This window comes from Ceratotherium simum, chromosome 28 (genome assembly GCF_057802395.1).
Source record: "Ceratotherium simum simum isolate JZ-2026a chromosome 28, ASM5780239v1, whole genome shotgun sequence".
In the NCBI taxonomy this organism is placed as follows: domain Eukaryota; kingdom Metazoa; phylum Chordata; class Mammalia; order Perissodactyla; family Rhinocerotidae; genus Ceratotherium; species Ceratotherium simum.
Genome location: NC_141927.1, coordinates 35,552,788 through 35,575,126, shown reverse-complemented (window position 1 = coordinate 35,575,126; position 22,339 = coordinate 35,552,788). Strand labels below are relative to the sequence as shown.

The 22,339-nt window shown below is 34.6% G+C and overlaps 1 protein-coding gene across 1 annotated transcript in view; it reads right to left on the bottom strand.

Annotated features, from left to right (window-relative positions):
* The window catches only part of ADAM9 (ADAM metallopeptidase domain 9), a 155,055-nt gene that overhangs the window by 8,879 nt on the left and 123,837 nt on the right, over positions 1-22,339 (bottom strand). The window contains exons 17-20 of the mRNA XM_004428881.3: positions 9,389-9,469; positions 9,039-9,144; positions 5,449-5,590; positions 3,826-3,913 (exon numbers count right to left, since the gene is read on the bottom strand). Of these exons, the coding sequence (XP_004428938.1) occupies positions 3,826-3,913; positions 5,449-5,590; positions 9,039-9,144; positions 9,389-9,469 (417 nt within the window). The remainder of the gene's footprint in view (positions 1-3,825; positions 3,914-5,448; positions 5,591-9,038; positions 9,145-9,388; positions 9,470-22,339) is intronic.

Here is a 22,339-nt window from a genome sequence, read left to right as displayed (position 1 = left end):
CAACCCAAAATTTCACAATGTTAGAAACCATTAAAACATCAATAAAAAAAAAAGTTTTGTTTTAAAAACAAAACAAAACAGAAAATAAGAAGTATTGGCAAAGATGTGAAGAAATTAGGATCATGGTAGAAATGTACAATGGTGCAGCCACTATGGAAAACCATTTGGTAGTTCCTCAGAAAGTTAAATACATAATAACTATATGACATAACAATTTCACTCTTAGGTATATACTCGAAGTGAAAAGAGAGACTCAAACAAGTACATGTACATACATGTGCATGGCAACACTATCGCTTTACCCAAAAGGTAGAAAAAACCCAAGTGCCCACCAACAGATGAATGAATAAACAAAATGTTGTGTGTGTGTATATGTGATGGAATATTAGTCAGCCATAAAAAGTTCTCATACGTGCTACTACAGGGATGAACCTTGAAGACACAAAAGAATAAATATTGCATGATTCCACTAGTATGAGGTACCCAGAATAGGCAAATTCACAGAGATAGAAAGTAGAAAAAGATCACAAATAGCCAAAGCAATCTTGAGAAACAAACCCACACATATATGGTCAATTAATTTACAACAAAGGAGCCAAGAATATGCAATGAGGGAAAGGACAGTCTCTTCAATAAATGGTGGTGGGGAAACTAGACAGCCACATGCACCATACACAAAAATTAACTCAAAATGGATTAAAGACTTGAATGTAAGACTTGAAACCATAAAACCAGAAAAAATATAGGTGGTAACCTCCTTGACATTGGTCTTGACGATGATTTTCAGGGTTTGACACCAAAAGCAAAGGCAACAAAAGCAAAAATAGACAAATGGGACTACATCAAACTAAAATGCTTCTGCACAGCAAATGAAACCATCAACAAAATAAGAAGGCAACCTATGGAACGGGATAAAATATTTGCAAATCATATATCTGATAAGGGGTTAATATCCAAAATCTATAAAGAACTCATACAACTCAATAACAAAAAAACAAACAATCCAACTAAAAAACAATCCAACTAAAAAACAGGCAGAGGATCTGAACAGACATTTTCCCAAAGAAGACATATAAATGGCCAACAGGTACATGAAAAGGTGCTCAACATTACTAATCTTCAAGGAAATGCAAATCAAACCATATGAGCTATCACCTGACACCTCTCAGAACAGCTATTATCAAAAAGACAAGAGATAAAGTGTTGGCAAGGATGTGGAGAAAAGGGAATCCTTGTGCACTTTTGGTAGAATGTAAATTGTTGTAGCCAGTATGGAAAACAGTATGGAGGTGCCTCAAAAAATTAAAAATAGGGGCCGGCCCAGTGGCGCAAGCAGTTAAATGTGTGCGCTCCGCTGTGGCAGCCCGGGGTTCACTGGTTCAGATTCTGGGCGGGCACCAACGTACTGCTTGTCGAGCCATGCTGTGGCGGCATCCCATATAAAGTAGAGGAAGATGGGCACGAATGTTAGCCCAGGGCCAATCTTCCTCAGAAAAAAGAGGAGGATTGGCATCAGATGTTAGCTCAGGGCTGATCTTCCTCACAAAAAAAAAATTAAATAAATTAAAAATAGAACTGCCATATGATTCAGCAATTCCACTTCTGGGTATTTATCCAAAGAAAACAAAAACACTAACTTAAAAACACATATGCACCCCCATGTTCATTACACCATTATTTACAATAGCCAAGTAATGGAAGCAACCTAAGTGCCCATCGATGGATGAATGGATAAAGAAAATGGGGGGGGGGGGTGTAATGGGAATATTATTCAGCCACAAAAAAGAAGGAAATCTTGCTATTGTGACAACATGGATGGACCTGGAGGACATTATGCTAAGTGAAATAAGTCAAACAGAGAAGGACAAATACTGTATGATCTCACTTATATGTGGAATCTTAAAAAAAAAAAAAACTCATAGATACAGAGAACAGACTGGAGGTTGCCAGAGGTGGGGGTAGGGGATGGGTGAAATGGATGGAGGGAGTTAAAAGGTACTAACTTCCAGTTATAAAATAAACAATAATGTACAGCATGGTGACTATAGTTAAAACTACTGTATTGTATATTTGAAAGTTGCTAAGAGAGTAAATCTTAAAAGTTTTCCTCACAAGAAAAAAAAATTTGTAACTTATTGTGGTGATCATTTCACAACATATACAAATATTGAATCATTATGTTGTACACCTGAAACTAATATAATGTTATATGTCAATTATATCTCAATTAAAAAAGTATAATAGTGGTTGCTAGGAGTTGGGGGAGGGGAGAAAATGGGGAGTTTTTGCTTCATGGATACAGAGTTTCTGTTTGGGGTAATGAAAAAGTTTTAGAACTAGATAGTGGTGATGATTGCACAATATTGTGAATGCACTTAAAGCCACTGAATTGTATACTTAAAAAGGGTTAAAATAGCAACTTTTATGACACATATATTTTAACACAATAAAAAAATGTCAAGGATGAAGAACAGCATATATGTAATTTCTAACTTGTATGCATAGGGACTGTGTGATCATCCTGTATATGTAGTGATATGGAAAAATCTCCACGATATATGGTTAAGGGGGAAAAGGGCATAACAATTTTTTGTTTCTTTTTTATAAAGGAAAAGCAGAATAGGGAGATTCCATATATATACTTTAATATATTAAAACATGAGGAAGGATATCTAATCATTTTACCTCCACATAATTGGAAAGACTTTAAAATCTGAAAATACCAAGTGTTGACAAAGATGTAGATCAACAGGAACGCTCACACGCCACTGACGATACAATCACCCAATCGTGTGACCTCTTTGGAAAGCAATTTGGCAATTTCCAGTAAATAGTCACATATCTTTCAACTCAGCAATTTAATTCCTACATGCCCCGAGATCAGTGCTCTCTAAAAGAATTTTCTGCAATGATGGAAATTTTCTATGTCTGTGCTGTCCAATACAGTAGTCAGTGGCCGTAGGTCATCTATTGAGCATGTAAAATGTGAATGAGGAATGGAATTCTTAATTTTATTTAATTTAAAATGAAATTTAAATAGCCACATGTAGATAGTAACTACTGTATTTGAGACAGCACAGTCCTAGAACTCACATACACACATGAGAAGACTATATAGAATGTTCACCTCAGCCTTGTTCATGGTAATGAAAAACTGGAATCCAGTAATAGGAAAATGGATTTTAAAATTGTGTGGTATTTATGTAACATATTATCAACAGTGAAAATGAATGAACAAGAGTTATATATATTAACAGGGATAAATCACAAAGCAATATTAAAGGAAAAGGCAGGTTGCAGATATATGTGTAAAACAGCAAACAAAACATAAAAAATTTAAAAACAGATAATCTTATATATTTCTTAGGGATATATGCATATGAGAAAAAGTATATCATTATTCCAATACTCCCTAGTACACTCAGAGGAATAGTTATTACTGGTCCCACTGTTGAGACAATTAGGCCTATTCCAGGAGCTCAGCACCAGGTATTTGGTAATATGCCCAAGGAAGTCAGGCACTGAAAACAGAAAGATAACAGTCACAGGAAAAAACAGCGATAGCATAGGTCCAATCTCATTTCCCAATCTTGGTTTCAAGGCAAGGCATTCTTAACGTCTAGATGTCTTCTCTTGTCTCTGCTGAGCCAGGAACCCAACTGGTATTCCTCTCACTAACCAAGAGACCACCTATAGACCACACTCCTAAATTCTTAAGAAATTATCTATGTTATCTCTATATCTATGTAAAAATTATTTTTTTAATCTTTAAAAATGTGATACCATAATACAGTAAAGAAAAAGAATTTTTCATTTTAAACTTACAACGTCTCTTGGAGTCGTCACTGGAGAAACATGCCGAGGAACACTCACTGGCTGTCTAGAAACTTTTGCTTGATTTTGGCCATCTGATCTGAAAGATACAATTACTTTTGAGCTAAATAAAGATTAAAACATTTCTTCATGACATATTACACATACCTTGCATTTTCCCAAATATAGAATAATGACTTTGGTAGTGGTGATGATGATGACAGCTAAAATTTTACAGCATTTTTAATAGCTTTCACATGTTTTTAATCCTTCCAGTCCTAGGAAGTTTTATTAACCCCACTTTACAATTAAGTAAACTCAAATTCTAAGAAATTGTGAAATTTGGTCAATTAGGCCAGTGTTCTCGAACTTTTCTCCTCAAGTCTTCCTAAAATCAGAGAAGAGTAAAAGCTATTCTTAAGCTACATATACAAAACTTGAAGTCATCACTCTAAAAATTAGGGAGTCCAGGAGGAGCAAACAAGCTGGCTGGAAAGATATCAGTTAAGTTTTAGACTTGCTGCAGTGACAGCCAGTCAGCTGGGTAGAGTTGTAGAGGAGACAGCTACAGTTATAGAACTGAAAGTTTGGAGGTGTAGACTGGGGAACTGTCTACTTGGATCGGTCAGCCTGAAGTGTGATAGGAAGTAAGAGAAAGAAAGGATAGGAAGATAAATCTATTTTAGAATATGTTAAAAATTAAAGCTAACACCAGGAAACTCTAGGAAAATATTATGTAGTGAGTGAGACACAGGGCAATGAAGTGAGAAATCAAGGCAAGATATGTACATTTTGAAATCACTATCATAATAAAAACTAGTTATTAAGTAATTACATTGTGCCAGCAATGTGCTAAGGGTTTTATTTGTTAATAGTTCCTCATTTAATCCTCACATCAACCCTAACAGAGAGGTAATATTATTATACCCATTTTAGAGGAAGTAAACCAAGGCTCAGAGAGTTTATTATTCCAGTTCATAATTCTAGCAAATGACAAACTGGAACTTGAACTTAGATCTGATTATAAGGTCCATGTTAATATACGCTACATTCTAATGCCAACATATTAGAAGGGATAGTTGAGAGATAGTTGTACAAGAGTCCAATACATAGACTAGACATGTCAGGTGTCTGAATTATGACAACTCTTTCTTCCATCAAAATTTATTTCTTAAAAGCTTATAATTCACAAAATCTGTTTTTCAAAACTGAGATTTGAAAAACTCTTCCTCTATGAGAACTGATACTTGAAATAGACATGGACGAAAATTTTTCAACATTGACATTTTTTAACTTTATCCCATATTTTAATCTCTAAGAAGCCCAAATCAGAAATTGTAGCCCAAAATTCTACTGATCCCACTATCAGAAATCAACGTCAAGCAAAATGAACCCCAAGGGGCATCTTCAGTAGCACACAGGCTGGTCACCATAATCCTTTCCCCTCATTATTATCAGGGGTGGCTGAGTCACCACTATCCTTTAACCCCTGCAAATTATGTGAAAAGAATAGAGAGATAACTTAGAATGCCATTTTTAGACCAGGCTCTATGTTATGACTATCATCATTAATAACTACTTTAACTAATTTAAAACAAATCAGTTGAACTGAATTTAAAAGAAAAATCTAAGTACTCATGTGTTTGTGATCTCTTCTTTCTGCAGTAGCTTTTCCGCAGCTGATGTCTCTTCAGGAAGACAAAAACAGCCAATACACTAAGGGGAACAATTAAGAAGAAGAATACCAGAAGTCCATCCCTCAATGCAGTATTCTTTTCTAGAGAGAAGAATTTTATATTAATGATCGTTAAATTAGAAGTTAACTCATACTAACTAACTAGAACATACCTAGTGATTATAAATGTGTTACATTAATTTTCACATTGTTCACTAGTCAAACTGATATAAATTAAATACACTGAGAAGTCTTGGTTCATACTTCATTCCGGCCCACCTCATTTCTGCCTTTCCAAAAATAACCACCTTTATTAGTTTCTCATATAACCTTATAGTATTTCTTCACGAAAATATAAGCAAAAACAGAATGTTTTTATTGTCAACCCTTTCTTACACAAAAGGCAGCACAGTATACCATAAACGCTATTTAGCAAATCACTTTTTTCACTTATCTATGTATCTTCCCAAACCACACATAGAGGACTGTCTCATTTTCTATACAGCTATACAAAACTCCATTGCAAGCATGGATTGCTTGGTACAAGCAATGGTACCAAGGTACCATGTAATAGGTACAAGGTAATAACCTTGTAGATATGTCATATTATATGGGTGCAGGTATAGAACATATATTCTATATTCTATATATACAGAATATATAGAATAATTTCCCAAAAGTAGAATTGCTGTATCAGAGGGTACATGAATTCATTTTTTTTAAGGCATTGTCAAATTGTCCACCAGAGTGGTGGTTACAATTTAGCATGCCAGCCAGCAATACACAAAAATTCCTCACAACCTCACTCAGAGTCAAACTTCTGCAGTTTTTCCAAACTGGTAGGTGAAAAATTATACCTTGTATAATTTCAATTTGAATTTCTTTTTTTATACTATGAGTTGAGCAACTTTTCATGTTTATGGAAACGTATTTCTTTTTCTGCTCAGTCCTTTGACTGTTTTTTTATTGGTCTATTGGTTTTTTTCCTCTCACTTTCTAAAAGCTCTTTATATATTAGTGAGGTTAGCTTTGTCTGTGATATGAGTTGTAAATATTTTCCCCATTTTGTCATTTGTCTTATGGTACCATGGTTTTCTTAGGTAGCTGAATTTATCAACCTCATTTTTTATGGCTTCTGGATTTTAAGTCTTATTATAACTTTTAAAAATCATTAATTAACATTAATTTTTATCTGTTCCCTGTTCTTTAGTGAAAGAATATAGTAAATATGAACAGGAGTGGTAAACTGTGAAATTTTCCTCATAATTTTAAGTTTGTAAAAGTACCAAAACTTTCTGTTAAAAGTTGTATGAAACTACATGAACTAACATTCAACCCAATTGAAAGCAAAAATATGAAAAATTAAAGCAAGCTTGATATATCATTTTATACTTACAAAAGAGTAGACAAAATTTAAATTAAAGCATCCAACACTGGTAAGGTTATGCTGAAATTGGTACCTTCATACTGTCAGCGGCATTACACAAACTGATTTGCAATTTCTATCTAGAACCATAAAAATGATTATACCCTTCAACCTAATAATCTCACTACTGGAAATTTATCCTTAAACTGGAAAAAATGTATAAGTATTAAGATATACACTACACTGTTATCAGTGCATATCAAAAACTTAGAAACAACCTAAATGTCAAATAATTAGAAAACAGCTAAGACAAGCTACGGCAAATCCACTTGATGGAATGATATACAGCCATTAAAATCCCAAGTTCTTACTTCCACTTCTAGCCAAGATGGAGTAACAGGGACCAGATTTATCCTGTGAGCTATAATAACCAGAAAACCAAGCAAAATACATGATGCAACAGTCACAATGCAAGTCACAAATGACTTGTGAGTCAAAGAAAAAAAAGTATATTTGAAGTTATTTTGAGATGAATGAAAATAAAGACACAACATATCAAAATGTGTGGGATGCAATAAAAGGCAGTTCTTAAGAGGAAAATTTATGGCACTACAACGCCTGCGTTAGAAAAGAAAAAAAGGTCTCAAATCAATGACCTCATCCGCTACCTTAAGAAACTAGAAAAAGCAGAACAAATGAAACCCAAAGTAAGCAGACTGGGAGAAAATATTTACAAAGTACATATTTCACAAAGGACTTGTATCCAGAATAAAGAACTCCCAAAATTCAAGAAGGAAGACAACCTAATTAAAAACTGGGCAAAAGGGGCCAGCCTGGTGGCGCATGGTGGCGCAAGCAGTTAAGTGCACGCACTCCGCTGTGGCGGCCCGGAGTTCACCGGTTTGGATCCTGGGCACGCACTGATGCACCACTTGTCAAGCCATGCTGTGTCGGTGTCCCATATAAAGTGGAGGAAAGTGGAGGAAGATGGGCACGGATGTTAGCCCAGGGCCAGTCTTCCTTAGCAAAAAGAGGAGGATTGGCAGATGTTAGCACAGGACTGATCTTCCTCACAAAAAAAAAAAAAAAAAACTGGGCAAAAGATTTGAACAGACACATCCCCAAAGAAGATATGTGGATGGCAAATAAGCCCATGAAAAGATGCTCAACATCATTAGTAACTAGAGAAATACAAATTAAAACCACAATGAAATACCACTACATACCTACTAGAATGGCTAAAATTAAAAAGGCTGACCATACCAAGTGTTGGAGAGGATGCAGAGAAATTGGAACCCTCATACACAGCTGGACAGAATGTAAAATGGTGCAACCACTTTGGGAAACAGTTTGGCAGTTTCTTAAAATGCTAAACATAAACCTACTCTATGAGCCAGCCATTCCACCTAGTATTTACCCAAAAGAAAGAAAGTATATATTCTCACTAGTAACATATATATTCTCACTAGGAACATACTGGTGAACAAGGAGCTCATTCACAGTCTATCAGGGAATAAAAATAAGTCAATAGGTAATTACTATAGTATGTGATAGTGCTTACTGTAACAGGAAAACACATAGAAGGGGCATATTAATTCAGATTTAGGCATTCAGGGAAAACTTCCTAGAGGAAAGAAGGTATAAACTGAAATCTGAGTAGCAATTAGCCAAGTTCCAACAATGTCAATATAATATGGTATGAAGCCCTCTAGAGGTAAAAGAGTGTAACCTTTCAGACGAAATAAAAGAAGTTACAATGTCTGAAGCATAGTGAAATGAGAGTGGAAAAGTTAAACCAGGGGCAAATCATGCAGAGGCATTTAAGCCATCTTAAAGATTTTTGGACTTAATTCTAATAATAATGACGAAGCACTAAATTTAAAGCAGGACACTGATTTAAAACTGAATTCTTGAAGGAAAACACTAAAACTCTGTAATGTACTGTGGAACATGGATTATAGGAAGTAAGATGGGAAACACAGAGCCTAGTTAAGAGGCTAGTATGTAAGTCCAGGCAAGAAACTAAAGGTAATTAATGGGGATGAAAAAAATGAAAACATTCATGAGGAATTTAGGAGGCAGAATCAACATAATTTAACGTATAACTGATGCGGGAAGTGAGGGAGAGGTACAGGATGCCCAATTTTCTTGGGCATCACACTAATTTTCTTCTATATTACTTGCCATTGTATGTAGGTCCACTGTCCACACTTCCTCCGTATCCTTTAGTCTCACAATTTGGGGGAGCCCAGCCATTTTCACAGTGACAATTCTTATTGCTATTACATACCTTCAAAACAATCAAAACACCACTTTTGTTAATTGTGAATGTTGCTCTAAATCATGAACTCAAGAATGGAAACCAAGAGAAAGGACTAAATTCATGCAGATTCACAGATACTCTTTAAAAATGAAAAATTTATCAGGTAACTCAATTCCCCAATATCTAAAAATCTTGAGAAGTTTCATCTAATCCTCACCAAGAATTCTCATTATTCAGCACTACTTTCATGAACAAAGAGAATATTACTTACCCCATGTCCATGACACTTTTTCTGTATATCACAATCATAATTCAGAACAGAAGCATTTACACACTGGAAGTTTCTACAGACCTTAAAAAAAAAATGAAGTAATGAGTAAAGAAGAATTGAACACATTAGTAAACTAGCCAGAAAAAAAGATCTAGACATAATTATTTTATTGGTTAATTCTTTTAAATTTTTAAGGAATAGTTCATTCCATATTATATATTTGAAAATGTAGACAAATAACTAAAATTAACTAATTGACATAGAACTAATAAACAAAAAAGACAAAAATGACACAACGGCCAAAACAAAAAACTATAATCTATCCTTCCATACAAATATAATGTGAAAATCCTAAGTAAAATATTCACAAATGGATTTTTTTCAAGTCAAAAGTAGCCAGATAGAGATGATCCCACTAGTACAAGAAAGGCTCAATGATAGGAAATCTATTAATAATTCCTCACACAAATTGTCATTATTAAAACAGATATCAAAATAGCATTTGAAACATTTTAATTTTTAAAATTCTTCCAAAAATAAGAATAATGGGATACTTTGTTGATAAGACAAAACCTATCTTCCAGTATCACGATTAATTACGAAACAATAGAGGCATTTCTATTAAAAGTGCATTGAAAATAAATCATTATTATCTTATATAGTTCTGCAAATTCTAGTTCATGCAACGAGATATGAAACAGAAATGAGTCCTAAACATTGAAAGAGATATAAAAAGTATCATTATCTGAAAAAAACATTAAAGACCTAAAGGAATCACTAAAAACTTAGAAATTTTCCGAAAAATTGACATCTTTATGAAAAACTGCTCTTTTGTGATAAGTTAGAAAAAAGACTAACCATTTTTTAAAGAATGTTGACTGTTATTTTAAAATTTTGTTAGGTAGCCAACTACACAAAACCAGAATGTTTAAATGCTCTAAGAAAATAAAGAGCAATTAGAGAACAAACATTGAAATATCAACAGGTTCCTTTATTATTCTAAAAACTACATGAGTTTCAACAGAATTATGGAGTCAGAGGATCCCCAAATTCTGTTTCCTCCAATAACTTTCAGTTAATTTTTTAAAATATATACATACTTATATGATTAAAAAAATTTAAAGTACAGAAGATTCCACAGTAATAAGTCACTTCTCACCTGTCCTCCACCCATCCATTTCTCCTGGATAAAGATTTGAAAATACTTATATCCATAAGTCTTTTGAGGAGATATTTACCAGTAGCTTCCCTATTCAGCTAAAACAAGACTTTTCTTTCAACACTGATTTACAGTGGACAGTTGAAACATTAAATAAGATCAAAGAAATAAGACAAAATATATTAATATCTGGCAGATTTACTTTAGGGAGCAGAAAAATCCCAAGTTCTCAGTGGAAAAGGGTGTTCTGACTGGCAGTGTTTACTTTGTGGAATGGGTGGAACCAAACTGGAAGGAATACACTGATAAACTGCTTGGAGTGGTGAAGTAAGCCCATCCTCTCCAACACTACCCACCCCCCGCCACCACCACCAACCACACATGAAGGAGGGCAGGTGAAGGTAACTAAAGGTCTTCTCGTTTACTGATTTCAGGATGTACGTTTGGAGCCAAAGATGAGCTACCTGGGACAATAAAGAAAGAAGGTGAAGAGTTTTCCTTTTCCACTTTTTTTCGCACTTAATGTTTAACTTCTCCCCTAAATAAATGTTGGGTAAATATAAAAAGAATATAGGTCTGAAGTAGTATCAAATTGTCAGCCTGTTCAAGGGCCCAGAATCCAGCCTTTAGTAGAGGCCAGAAAGGAGAAGATTCAACCTATCCTACCTCATGGCTGTTCAAAATGTTTGGTATTTGACTCCATCACTGTGACAGTAAAGGTACACATACCAAGCATTTGCCATCCTTCTTGTACACAAATGTCACTGACATAGTGAGAAAACTTAACAAAATGCAAAAAGACAAAAGGCCTTCACATATATCTACATATGTTAGTAATAACCTGGAGTTTAAAGCCAATATTTTTCCGACAAAAAAAACGCGTGGGGGTTTGCAAGTAATAGTGATACATCTTACATAGGAGAAATCAGTAGACACTATTTTATTCTTGACGTCAGTGGGGAAAATATATTAATGTGTTTTATACTACTGTGTTATAAAAAAACAAGTATTATAACAGAAAGAAAAAGATATATAACTGCAAAACTGAACTTATATACATACACAGACAAATATACAATTTGTGCAATACAGCAACAGGAAGATAAAGTGGGAAATACTAAGAAAACATTTAAAGGGCCTGGCCCCGTGGCCAAGTTAAAGTTCCACGAGTTCCGCTTCAGCAGCCTGTGTCCACGACTTCGGATCCTGGGCACAGACCTATTCCACTCACCAGCCGTGCCGTGGTGGTGTCCCACATACAAAAAAAAAATAGAGAAGGACTGGCACAGATGTTAGCTCAGGGCTAATGTTCCTCAAGCAATAAAAGAGGAAGACTGGAAACAGATGTTAGCTCAGAGTGAATCTTCCTCACAAAAAAAAAAAAAACCAAAAACATTTAAAAAAAGAAATAAGAACATAGAAATATGATGAAATGTTAATAAATTAAACTGAGTCAATAAAAGCCAAAGCCCAACAAAATTTTAAACATACAAAAGAAAACACAGAATATATATATTATATTGGGATATAAAAACATTTTCTAAGCATGACAGAAAACCAAGATAAAACAGACAAAACTGCAATGACTCCATGATATTTTAAAATTTCTTTATGACAAAGACAAATGATAAACTGTAAAAAATATTTACAACAGACATAACTGACTGGCAGTTAATATTCTTTATATATGAAGAGCCTTTAAAAACAATAATAAAATGACAACCCAACAGAAAAACAGAAAGATATGAACATAGACTTAGAAAAAAATACATAGAGCTAATAAAGATAGGAAAAGATGCCCAAGAAAGGAAATGCAAACTAAAATAATAATGAGGGGTTTTTTTTTTGTCACTTAATCAAGATGTCAAAACTTAAAGATTAATAACATACAATGTTAGCAAGAATGTGAGGGAAAATAAGATACCTTCATATACAATTAGTGGAATGTAAATTGTTACCACCTTATTGAAAGGTAAATTGGCAGTTTCTATCAAATTTTAAACGTACATATTCCTTAATTTAAAAAGTCTACTCCTGGAAATCTCTCCTACAGACGTACTCACAAAAGTAGGTGCAATTTAATGTAGAAGAGTGTTCAGTGCTAGTAAAAAAATAAATATATAAACTGTAGACAATATAGATATCTACAGTGTGGTTAAATATTTGGTATATCTATAATGGAACGAAGCGGAGTTCCACACAATGACATGAAGGATCTCTGCACTGTGCAGATGAGTAAAAACATTTTAGAACAGTATTTAAAGTCTAATCCTAAAGTTTACTGGGGGTGGTGGGGAATATATACATTTGTACATGCCCAGAAACAGGACTGGACAGATATACAACACAGTATTAGGGTAGTAAGAAGGGACCTTTATTTTTTGTTCTGTAGAATATTTTTGAATTTTTTAATAATGAAAATGTAATATTCCTGTAATTTTTTTTTTTTAAAAACTGTTTTCCAAAGGAAGAAAAGCTCAGATGGGGCCATAAAGTAAAATGTAATTATATGCTATTCACAAGGCACACACTTAAAACAAAATGACCCTGAAAAGAGTTGGGCAAAAATTCTATTAGGCAAACGTAAATATAGAGAATTTGAATAGACCAATCACCAGTAAGGAGATCGAAACAGTAATCACAAACCTCCCCAAAAATAAAAGTCCAGGACCAGACGGCTTCCCTGGTGAATTCTACCAAACATACAAAGAAGACTTAATACCGATCCTTCTTAAACTCTTCCAAAAAATTGAGAAGGGGGGGAAGCTCCCTAACATTCTACGAAGCCGACATTACCCTGATACCAAAACCAGACAAGGACAACACAAAAAAAGAAAATTACAGGCCAATATCACTGATGAACATTGATGCAAAAATCCTCAACAAAATACTAGCAAATCGCATACAACAATACGTTAAAAAGATTATACACCATGATCAAGTGGGATTTATTCCAGGGATGCAGGGATGGTTTAACATTCGCAAATCAATCAACGTAATACACCACATTAATAAAATGAAGAATAAAAATCACATGATCATCTCAATAGATGCAGAGAAAGCATTTGACAAGATACAGAATCCATTTATGATAAAAACTCTGAATAAAATGGGGATAGAAGGAAAGTATCTCAACATAATAAAGACCATATATGAGAAACCCACAGCTAATATCATCCTCAATGGTGAAAAACTGAAAGCTATCCCTCTAAGAACAGGAACCAGACAAGGATGCCCACTGTCACCACTCCTATTTAACATAGTACTGGAAGTCCTAGCCAGAGCAATCAGGCAAGAGAAAGAAATAAAAGGGATCCAAATTGGAAAGGAAGAAGTGAAACTGTCACTATTTGCAGATGACATGATTTTATATATAGAAAACCCTAAAGAATCCACCAGAAAACTTTTAGAAGTAATAAACGAATATGGTAAAGTTGCAGGATACAAAATCAACATACAAAAATCAGTTGCATTTCTGTACACTAACAACAAAGTAGCAGAAAGAGAAATTAAGAATACCACCCCATTTACAATTGCAACAAAAAGAATAAAATACCCAGGAATAAACTTAACCAAAGAGGTGAAAGATCTGTACACTGAAAACTATAAAACATTTCTGAAAGAAATTGAAGACGACACAAAGAAATGGAAAGATATTCCGTGCTCTTGGATTGGAAGAATTAACATAGTTAAGATGTCCATACTTCCTAAAGACATCTATAGATTCAATGCAATCCCTATCAAAGTTCCAACAACATTTTTCACAGAAATAGAACAAAGAATCCTAAAATTTATATGGAACAACAAAAGACCCCGAATAGCTAAAGGAATCCTGAGAAAAAAGAACACAGCTGGAGGTATCACACTCCCTGATTTCAAAATATACTACAAAGCTATAGTAACCAAAACAGCATGGTACTGGCACAAAAACAGACACACACATCAATGGAATAGAATCGAAAGCCCAGAAATAAACCCACACATCTATGGACAGCTAATCTTTGACAAAGGAGCCAAGAACATACAATGGAGAAAGGAAAGTCTCTTCAACAAATGGTGTTGGGAAAACTGGATAGCCATATGCAAAGAAATGAAAGTAGACCCTTACCTTACACCATACACAAAAATTAACTCCAAATGGATTAAAGACTTGAATGTAAGACCTGAAACTGTGAAACTTCTAGAAGAAAACATAGGCAGTACGCTCTTCGACATCGGTCTTAGCAACATCTTTTCAAACACCACATCTGACCGGGCAAGAGAAACAATAGAAAAAATAAACAAATGGGACTACATCAAACTAAAAAGCTTCTGCACAGCAAAGGAAACCATCAACAAAACGAAAAGACAACCTAACAATTGGGAGAAGATATTTGCAAACCATACTTCTGATAAGGGCTTAATCTCCAAAATATATAAAGAACTCATGCATCTCAACAACAAAAAAACTAACAACCCAATTAAAAAATGGGCAAAAGACCTGAACAGACATTTCTCCAAAGAAGATATGCAGATGGCCAACAGACACATGAAAAGATGTTCAAAATCACTATCAGGGAAATGCAAATCAAAACTACAATGAGATATCACCTCACGCCCATCAGAATGGCTATAATTAATAAGACAGGAAACAACAAGTGTTGGAGAGGATGTGGAGAGAAGGGAACTCTCATACACTGCTGGTGGGAGTGCAAACTGGTGCAGCCACTATGGAAAACAGTATGGAGATTCCTCAAAAAATCAAGCATAGAACTACCATATGATCCAGCTATTCCACTGTTGGCTATTTATCCAAAGAACTTGAAAACACCAATTTGTAAAGGTACATGCACCCCTGTGTTCATTGCAGCGTTATTCACAATAGCCAAGACTTGGAAGCAACCTAAGTGCCCATCAAGGGACGAATGGATAAAGAAGATGTGGTATATATACACAATGGAATACTACTCAGCCATAAGAAACGACGAAATCCAGCCATTTGTGACAACATGGATGGACATTGAGGGTATTATGCAAAGTGAAATAAGTCGGAGGGAGAAGGTCAAATACCATATGATTTCCTTCATTAAGTAGTAGATAATAACAACAATAAACAAACACATAGGGACAGAGATTGTATTGGTGGTTACCAGAGGGGAAGGGGGGAGGGAGGAGGGTGAAAGGGATAATTTGGTACATGTGTGTGGTGATGGGTTGTAATTAGTATTTTGGTGGTGAACATGATGTAATCTATGCAGAAATAGAAGTACAATGATGTACACCTGAAATTTTTACAATGTCATAAACCAATGTTATTGCAATAAACAAAAAATTTAAAAAAAAAGGTGTGGTAACAATATCAATTCAGGTAAAATTTAAGACAAAAACATGAAGATATAGCATGAGAATTTTAAAACATTTTATTTATTTATTTATTTTTATTTTATTTATCTATTATTTTTTGTGAGGAAGATCAGCCCTGAGCTAACATGCATGCCAATCCTCTTTTTGCTGAGGAAGACTGGCCCTGGGCTAACATCTATTGCCAACCCTCCTCCTTTATTTTTTTTTTCTCCCCTTTTTCTCCCCAAAGCCCCAGTAGATAGTTGTACGTCATAGTTGCACATCCTGCTAGTTGCTGTATGTGGGACACCGCCTCAGCATGGCCAGACAAGCGGTGCATTGGTGCACGCCTGGGATCCGAACCCAGACCACCAGTAGCGGAGCGCGCGCACTTAACCGCTAAGCCACCGGGCCGGCCTCAGCGTGAGCATTTTAAACTAATAAAAGATATAACCCACAACTAAAATGTAATAGTCCACAAACTGCTGAAAACATAGCTTCAGCATTCTTAGTGCAAAAAATGTTATAACTGTAAAATAATATGAAAAGAGAAAGCTACTAGCAGACTTTAACATTCCTTTCTCTAAATCTTTTACACATTAAGAAGAACAATAAATAAGAATGGGAAAGATCTGAATATATAATTATCAAACAACTGTATAAGTGAGAAAACACTCTCTTCAAATGCACGCAGAACATGTATCAAAAAATGAACATATAGAGTCAACTCATTAAGCGTGGGTTTCATTCCTAGAAATGAACAAAGATATTAAACCAAACACCAAACCTGAAGTGAACACCGGATGACTTTTTTTTTTTTTTTTTTTAATTTTTTGTTTATTGCAGTAACCCGGATGACTTTTAAAGCCATCAAAGCATGCCCAATTTCCAGAGCAAAGAGTCATTTTCATAGTGAATAAATCTTTTGCCTTCTCTTACATTAGATTTTGGGAAAAGAAAAAGGCATGTTTTGTTGGTTATGATTTTCAAACCAGGCAATCAGCACTTTTTTCTGTTATAGCAATAGTTTCCGAGAAAATCTCACAACCTTGATAATACATCAAGCTTTAAGTAATCAAGCATTCCAGTAAACTGTATCACCACTGTCATGAATTCTTCCCCCTGTAGATTCACTCGGCCTATGAATGTCAATCCAAGTCCCTCAATGAATACACTGTACTATTCTCAATCACGCTGACAGAACACTTCCAAAATCACTTCTAAAGAACAGGATGCCACTTAACTTTCATTTTTCATTTAATTTTTTTTTAACAAAATAATACAGGCACACAGTAAAAATCAAACAGTGCTCAAAGTCTTTATGATGAAACAATTCCATGACTCATTTCTATCTACTCTGCCAGTCTAGCAGTCTAGAGGCAACTACTGTTTCTTCTGATAATTCCCTCCCTATTTTAAATTAGTATGCTATTTCTTGACATCTATTCTAGACATCATCAATTAATGTCCTTAATGATAGATAAGAATTCAACTTTCTAACACAAAACCAAATGTTCCTCCTCAAACTTCTCAAAGCAAATATTACTTAATATTGGGATATGATCCAGTCAGCACATTACATGGCATTATTCCTTGAGCAAGTTCAGAACTAGGTGACAGAAGAAAGGGGAGGCTAACAATTGCAGATCAAAGTATCATCTTTATTATCAAGAAAGCATTTTATAAGCCAGAAAGAGAAAGACAAACACTGCATGATCTCACTCATATGTGGAATATAAACCAACACATGGACAGAGAAAACTGGAATGTGGTTACCAGGGCAGTGGGGGTGGGGGGTGGGCACAAGGGGTGAAGGGAGTCATATATGTGGTGATGGACAAACAAAAATGTACAACCCAAAATTTCACAATGTTAGAAACCATTAAAACATCAATAAAAAAAAAAAAAAAGAAAGCATTTTAGCATGACTTAAACAGCAGCAAAATGTGCCTCCTAATACTGCATCCCAAAATCAAACTTACCTGCCTAGTCACAGGCTGCTCTGGACAACCATAGACCTCCCCCAACATAAGCATAACCACCACCCTGCTAAATTTACTGCATGCTTGAGAGAGCAGACCAGAACGCACCCTCTCTGCCAGCAGGTAGATCTGCAAAGAGAAGACAGAGAGGGGCTGAGCCACCCATGCCCATGTCTTCTCCCAAACTCATTAACTGCATCAGTCACTCTGCTTCCTTTGGAGCAAAGTGAAGGAGGAACACACTGAGGCAGGGAGTGTTATTTTTTTTTCCAGCTTTATTGAGATATAATTGATGTATTATGTTGTGTAAGTTTAAGGTGTACAACATGTTGATTTGATAAACTCGTATTTTGTGAAATGATTTCCACAGTAGGGTTAGTTAACATCTCCATCACTCCACATAATTGTCTTTTTTTTTTTTTTTTGTAGTGACAACATTTAAGATCTACACTCTTACTACTTTCAAGTATATAAATACAGTATTTTTAACTATAATCACCATGCTGAATATTAGACCCCAGAACTTATTTATCTTATAACTGGAAGTTTGTACCCTTTGACCAACATCTCCTCATTTCCACCATCCTACCCCTAGCCCCTGGCAACCACCATTCTACTTTCTGTTTCTATGAGTTCAGCTTTTTAGATTCCACATATAAGTAAGATCATACAATATTTGTCTTTCTCTGTCAGACATATTTCACTTAGCATAATTCACTCAAGGTCGATCCAATGTCATTGTAAATGGCAGGATTTCCTTCTTTCCCTTATGTGAATAATATACCATTGTATATATACCACATCTTCTTTATCCATTCATCCACAGATGGACACTTAAAATTGTTTCTATATCTTGGCTATTGTAAATAATGCTGCAATGAACATAGGAATGCAGATATCTCCTCAAGATCCTGTTTTCATTTCCTCTGGATATACAACCAGAAGTGGGATTGCTGGGATCATATTGTACATCTATTTTTAATTTTTTGAGGAAATTCCATACTATTTTCCACAGTGGCTGTACCAATTTACATTCCCATCAACAGCACACAAGGGTTCCATTTTCTCCACATCCTTATAACATTTAACTCTTCTCTTTTTGAGGATAGCTATATAACAGGGATGAGGTGATATCTCAATGTCATTTTGATTTGCATTTCCCTGATGATTAGTGATGTTGAGCATTTTTTTTGCATACTTGTTGGCCATTTGTTGTCTTTTTTTGGAAAAAATGTCTCTTCAGGTCCTCTGCACATATTTTAACTGGATTGTTTGATTTTTGCTATTGAGTTATATGAGTTCCTTACATATTTTTGATATTAACCCCTTATCAGATATATTATTTGCAAATATTTTCTCCCATTCTGTAGGTTGCCTTTTTGTTTTGTTGATTACTCTTTTGCTGTGTAGAGGCTTTTCAGTTTGATATAGTCCCACTTAATTATTTTTGCTATTGTTGCTTACAGTTTGATGTCATACCAAAAACATCGTTGCCAAGACCAATGTCAAAGAGCTTTCTCCCTATTTTTAATTCTAGGAGTTTTACAGTTTCAGGTCTTATGTTTAAGTCTTTAACCCATTTTGAGTTAATCTCTGTGAGTGGGGTAATAGAGGTCCAATATCACTGAATATTCAATAGTATGTGAATATCCAGTTTTCCCAACACCATTTATTGAAGAGACTATCTATACTCCATTGAGTTTTCTTGGCTCCCTTGTCAAATATTAGTTGACCATATATGCGGCAGGTTGTTTCTGAGGTCTCGATTCTGTTCCAGTGGTCTGTGTGTCTATTTTTATGCCAGTACCATACTATTTTGATTACTATAGCTTCGTAATATAGTTTAAAAACAGGAATTGTGATGCCTCCAGCTTTGGTCTTCTTTCTCAAGATTGCTTTGGCTATTTGGGGTCGTTGTGGTTCCATACAAATTTTAGGATTGTTTGTTCTATTTCATTAAAAAATGCTATTGGAATTTTGATAAGAATTGCATTGAATCTACAGATGGCTCTGGGTAGTATGGACATTTTAACAATATTAATTCTTCCAATCCATGAACACAGGATAGGTTTCCATTTATTTGTGTCTTCAATGTCTTTCATCAAAGTCTTGTAGTTTCAATGGACAGATCTTTCACCTCCTTGGTTAAATTTATTCATAAGTATTTTATTTTTTTGATGTTATGTGAATGGAATGGTTTTCTTTATTTCTCTTTCAAATAGTTCATTGTTAGTGTATACACACGTAACTGATATCCGTATTTTGATTTTGTATCCTGCAACTTTACCAAATTTGTGGATTAGTTCAAACAGTTTTTGGTAGAGTCTATAGGATTTTCTATATAAAAGATCATATCATTTGCAAACAAAGAAAATGTCATTTTTTTTATTACAATTTGGATGCCTTTTATTTCTTTTTCTTGCCTGATCGCCTTGGCTAGGACTTCCAGTACTATGTTGAATAAAGGGAGTGAGACTGGGCACCCTTGTCTTATTTCTGATCTTACAGAAGCTGTCAATTTTTCACTGTTGAGTATGATGTAATCTGTGGGCTTGTCACAGATGGCCTTTATTATGCAGAGATTCATTCCTTCTATGCCTAATTTGTTGAGGGATTTTTATCATGAATCGATGTATTTTGTCAAATGACCTTTCTGCATCTATTGAGAGGATCATATGATTTTTATCTTTCATTCTATTAACGTGGTATATCACATTTATTGATTTGCTTATACTGAACCATCCTTGCATGCCAGGGATAACTACCACTTGAGCATGGTGTATGATCTTTTTAATGTGCTACTGAATTTGGTCTGCTAATATTTTGTTGAGAATTTATGCATCTATATTCATCAATGATATTGAACTGTAATTTTCTTTTCTTGTAGTGCCCTTTTCTGGCTTTGTATCAAGGTGATGCTGGCCTTATAAAATGAGTTTGAGAGTATTCTCTGCTCTTCAATGTTTTGGAAGAGTTTAAGAAGGATTGGCATTAGTTCTTCTTTAAATGTTTAGTAGAATTCACCAGTTTTGATTCACCAGATTGCTCAAACCATCTGTTCCTGGGCTTTTCCTTGTTAGGAGATTGTTGATTACTGATTCAGTCTCCTTACTTGTTATTGGTCTGTTCAGATTTTCTATTTCATTATGATTTACTCTTGGTATGTAGTATGTTTCTAGAAATTTATCCATTTATTCTATGTTATCCAATTTGTTAGCATATAATTCTTCAAAGTAGTTTCTTATGAATCTTTGTACTTCTGTGGTATCAGTTGTAATGTCTCCCCTTTCATTTCTGATTTGAGTCTTTTCTCTTTTTTTCTTAGTTACTCTAACTAGAGGTTTGTCAATTTTGTTTATATTTTCAAGAAACCAGTTCTTGTTTCTTTGATCTTTTTTAGTTTTTCTGGTCTCTATTTCATTTATCTGCCCTGATCTTTGTTTTTCCTTCCTTTTACTAACTTGGTGCTTAGTTTGCTCTTCTTTTTCTATTTTCTTGAGGTGAAAGTTAGGTTTTTTATTTGCCATCTTTCATTTTTCTTAATGAAAGGCATTTATCACTATAAACTTCCCTCTTAGAACTGCTTTTGATGTATCCCAAAAGTTTTGGTTTGTTGTGTTTCCAGTTTGTTTCAAGATATCTTTGATTGCTCATTGGTTGTTCAGGAGTGTGTTGTTTAATTTCCACATATTTTTAAATTTTCAAGCTTTCCTCTCATTGTTGATTTCTAGTTTCATACCACTGTGGTCAGAAAAGATACTTGGTATGATTTCAATCTTCTCAAATTTGCTAAGACTTGTTTTGTGACCTATCATGTGATCTATCCTGGAGAATGTTCTGTGTGCGCTTGAGAAAAATGTGTATTCTGCTGCTGCTGGATGGAATGTTCTGTATATGTCTATTAGGTCCATTTGGTCTAAAGTATAGTTCAAGTCCAATGTTTCCTTATTAATTTTCTGTCTGGATGAGTTATGCATTGTCGAAAGTGGGATACTGAAGTCATCTACAATTATTGCATTGCTGTCTATTTCTCCCTTTAGATCTGCTAGTATTTTCTTAACATATTTAGGTGTTCCAATGTTGTGTGCATCTATATTTATGTTTGTTATATCCTCTTGATGAGTTGACCCCTTTATCATTATATAATGACCTTCTCTGTCGCTTGTTACAGTTTTTGGCTTAAAGTCTATCTTGTCTGATAGAAGTACAGCTAGCCCTGCTCCCTTTTGGATTCTACTTGCATGGAATATCTTTTTCCCTCCATTCACTTTGAGCTTATGTATATTCTTAAAGCTGCAGTGAGTCTCTTATAGGCAGCATTTAGTTTGGTTTTGCTTTTTTATCCATGCAGCCACTCTAAGCCTTTTGACTGGAGAATATAATCCATTTATATTTAGAGTAATTATTGATGTGTAAGGACTTATTAATGCTATCTTATTAATTGTTTTCTAGCTGTTTTGTAGTCCCTTGCCCTTTCTTCCTCCCTTG